The following is a 3857-nucleotide window of genomic DNA, read 5'->3' on the forward strand; positions in this document are numbered from 1 at the left end:
TCAGTCTAGGCACCTGCCTGCGTTCGGACACAAGGCTTCCACACCGTCCCTCCTGTAAGCTTGGTCAGTAAATGAAAGGAGGCACGAGCGAAGTGGTGCAGAGAACAAGCGTAGGGAGAGACGGTGGAAAGAGGAAGGACGAGTCGTGTGTCAAGTTCCGCTGAGGAGGGAGGCTGATGAGGCAAAGGGGGGCGGCAAGTAGAAGCCGGCCAAGCAGCGCGCCCGTCGGCACACGTATGCTAAACAGAGGGGGGCTGTACGGAGGAGGAGCGAATGAGGCCACAGCCAAGATGGAAACAAGAGAAAAACTGTTAAGTGGAAAAGAGAAGACTTAGAAGTACAGATGTGAACGCAAGAAGAATAGAGCGCTGGAACAACAAACACGCAGGCACTGAGAGCGCCACACGTGTATCGACGCGCGCACACGCAATGCAGAGGCAAGAAAAGAACAAGGCGGAGTTGCAGGGCGCAAGCGGGGGCGGAGGAGAGGCACTGCTCACAAAAGCGATGCAGAGTGCAACGCGGCAGGCAGGATGGGTGCCAACCAGCCCTGGGAGGGGGCGGGGAGGAAGGAGTAGTGGGATGGGGAAAGGGGGGGATGGGACACACAGCATGACTCAGCGAGCACCCCCGCCGACCCCCCACTCCCATCCCTTCCCTGGGGCCCCAACCGCGCCTTGCACGACACACACATCGACACACCGCCTGCGCGGCACGACCATCACAGTTCCTCCATGCGGCCCGTCGACGCTTCTGCACTTCCCCCGCTATTCCCCAAGGGCGAAACCCGTCGAGTTTGCGTTCTCTGCTGTACGCGGTTTCGCTTACTCTACTGGAGAAGCCTCTGCTAACGACACTGGCCCGCTGGCGCTGCGACGTTGCAAGCGACCTCGCGTGCGCTTCACGAAGGCGGCGTAGCGAAAGTGGATCGCCAGGGCGACACCAATGCCGCAGAACGCGAGCACCGTTGCTACAATAATTGGCGTCTGCACGCACAACTTGACGTTGCACTCCTGGTCCATCGGGATGTTGAGCCTCCTCTGCGCTGCGTCGATGAGCCGGCCGAACATGCCGAGGTTGAAGGAGATGATGGAGCACATCTGCACAAGGAAGCTGAGGTTGTAGAGGAAGTTGTGGTTGCTCTCGAACAGGCAGGGGAAGATGAGGGCGTTGATGCCGGCAAACACACCCTCCTCCACGTAGACAAAGATGAAGGGGAGCAGCACGGTGTTGCCTGGCAGGAGAAGCAGGAAGAGGCCAGCGAGGAAGGCCATCACTGGAGAGAAGGGCAGCGCCATGGTCACAAGCACCTTGCGGTTCTCGGGACTCTGGTGCTGCACGTACGCCTCAAACAGGCCAAAGGCGATACGACCGACACTACTACCCACACCAAGGAAGGCTGTGTACAGGGCGGACTGCTGGGTAGTGCGCTTGTGACCAGAGAGGGCGATGGAGATGGTGGACGCGTTGTACATGACGATGGTGCCCATGCAACCGTAGCAGATGAAGAGCAGCATGATGAGCCACACATCGATGCTGAAGAGGTAGTCCTTGATCGTGCCCGGGTAGCGGGGGTCCTGGTGCGCGTACTTGTCAACGTTGTCCTCGCTCGGGCTGCTCGCGTCTATGCCGTCCGTAGCGTGGGGAAGGGAGTCCAAGGTTTTTGCGTTACCTTCGCTGCTCACCCGCAACTCCTGACCAAACTCGTCAAGTTGCACCAGGCCACCCTCCGCATCGACCTCCTTGGAGCGTGGGCCCTCCTCGTAGTCCTCCGACTTCTCCAGTTCCGGATCCCGTTCGTTTACGCCGCCGAGGATGTTGAAAGGCAGCAGTATTAAAAAGATGCAAAATGTCAGCACTACCGTCATGGTGCCAACCACAAGCCTGCTGCTCCGGGTGACGCTTGAAACGTACGCTATGACTGGCGCCTCAACCGTGAAGAAAACGAGCAGCGACAAGATGACGACGTAGCCCATGATTAGGCGAGGCACCGGCACGAACTTACGCTCGTAGTAAGTGACCATGGCCTTCAAAGCGGCAATCTGCTCCTGCGTCTTTCCCTGCCGGCGCCACCAGTTCACGATGTACGGTGGCAACACAATGACGAAGCTGGCCCAGATGCATACCACAATGACGAGCGCCGTAAGGAAGTAGATGAAAGCGCTGACGTTGTTCTCGAAGAACGTGTCGCTCATCGTGGCCAGCACAGAGCTGCCCAGACCTGTCATCACCTTTGCGAGGCACACAACGGGGCCGCGGTTGCGCGGAAACACCTCGACGAGCGTCGACACATAGGACGTATCGATCAGCCCGCTCGCCGCGTTCAGGAAAGAGTAGAATACGGTGATGGTGACAGTGTTGCCAGGAATCGAGCCGCGGAAGATGCCCGTAAGGCCGATACCGCCGATAGTGCCCACAACGGCGCATAACCAGAACAGCGAAAAGGGGCCGCACGACTCGAAGATAAAAGTGTAGGGGATCGTAAAGTAGCCGAAGACGAGACCGATGGTGCTGATGATCGTCAGGTCGCTTGAGGTCAGATTGAACTGGTTGCGGAACTGCGTGGTGAACAGGTCGAAAGCGTACGTCAGCGATACGCACACGCTGCAGAAGAAGCAGCAGACGAGGAGGTGGAAGCGTCCGAGCTCAGAGACTGGGTGAAGCCCCCTCTCCTTGCGCAGCGCGATCTCGCGCGTCTGGGAGAAGATGGGCTTGCCCAGCCTCTTCAGCCCGCCCATAAGTGATGCGCCACACGAAGGCATCGCTGAAGAGAGAGAGAGGTCGGTTGTGGGGTGAAGGTTAAAATACGAAGTGTAAAGATGAGTCAGGAGGTGGTGGTGCTCTTTCGCTCCCTACACCTTACTTACCGGTATCTCGGCGAGGGTACGGTGGTGGAGACGTGTATATTCTGTCGTCGAGGAGGGGTGAGAGTAAAGGACAAAGCACGCGCTTAGTGGGGGTTGCCTGTGGTTTGCTTGCTTGCTTCTTATCCAGACTCCTTGAACGGCGCGATGAAAGGTGTGCTGGGAGGGGGGGGGGGCACATCAGCAGAGAAGCGAAAAGAAAAGCAAAAATAGCGAGACGAGGAAAGGAGAGCGCACACGTGGTTGAAGAGTGGGGGGATACAGCTCGACGGCTGGTTGGTGCGCCTGTGCGAGCAGGGTCTGGGAGGCACGGTGTCCGTCACTCTCCAAGGGAATGGGAAGGGGGGCACCCACGCCAACGAAGGGAAAGTGCAGCACCACGCTTTCTCCCTCCATGTGCGTGGGCGTAGGTGGGGGATGGCTCTGACGACACGTAGATCTGTGTGGGCGTGTGAAGGGGGGTTTCGCGGAGCCTTCGAGAAGCCGATTTTGCCCCACTTCAGACCCGCCGAGTCGACCCGCTCCCACCACTACCCGCCACGCGTCAATACGCGCTCGCGCGATGCCCACCTAGAGACAAGTCAGACCTTCCTTTTCCCTCTTGCCTGCATGTCTGCGTATACGTTCGCGCGCGCGCTTGTGTGGGTAGCGAAGAAAAGCGAAGCCAGTGACACAGGGGTAACGTTCGTGTCCTTTGACGCCTATCTCACTCTCGCGCACACCGTGGCTACACATAGCACACAGACGCAGGCGAACATTAAGCAGCGGGCCTCTCCTCGGATAGAGGAGAGAAGCTAAAACAGAGGGCACATGCATGAAACTAGAAAGCTGCGTAGAACGCACACACACACACACACATATATATATATACAACAATGCTTCCTTTCCTTCGCAGGTGCGAAAGGTAAGGAAAGGGAAGAAGGGGGCGGAACGGCTGCACCGCGGCCATGAGTGAGCAGGAATCTGTGTCGCACCCCATCAGGCTTCCGCAGT

General features: G+C 58.3%; 1 protein-coding gene across 1 annotated transcript; it reads right to left on the reverse strand.

Annotated features, from left to right (window-relative positions):
• Window positions 1-824: 824 nt before the first annotated feature.
• Window positions 825-2762, reverse strand: LPMP_211880 (membrane transporter, putative; the record flags this gene model as incomplete). Its single annotated transcript, XM_010700670.1, has 1 exon — window positions 825-2762. One exon carries the CDS (start codon window positions 2760-2762, stop codon window positions 825-827), a length of 1938 nt encoding a protein of 645 aa, XP_010698972.1.
• Window positions 2763-3857: the final 1095 nt, after the last annotated feature.

Source organism: Leishmania panamensis (assembly GCF_000755165.1).
Source record: "Leishmania panamensis strain MHOM/PA/94/PSC-1 chromosome 21 sequence".
Classification (NCBI taxonomy): Eukaryota; Euglenozoa; class Kinetoplastea; order Trypanosomatida; family Trypanosomatidae; genus Leishmania; species Leishmania panamensis.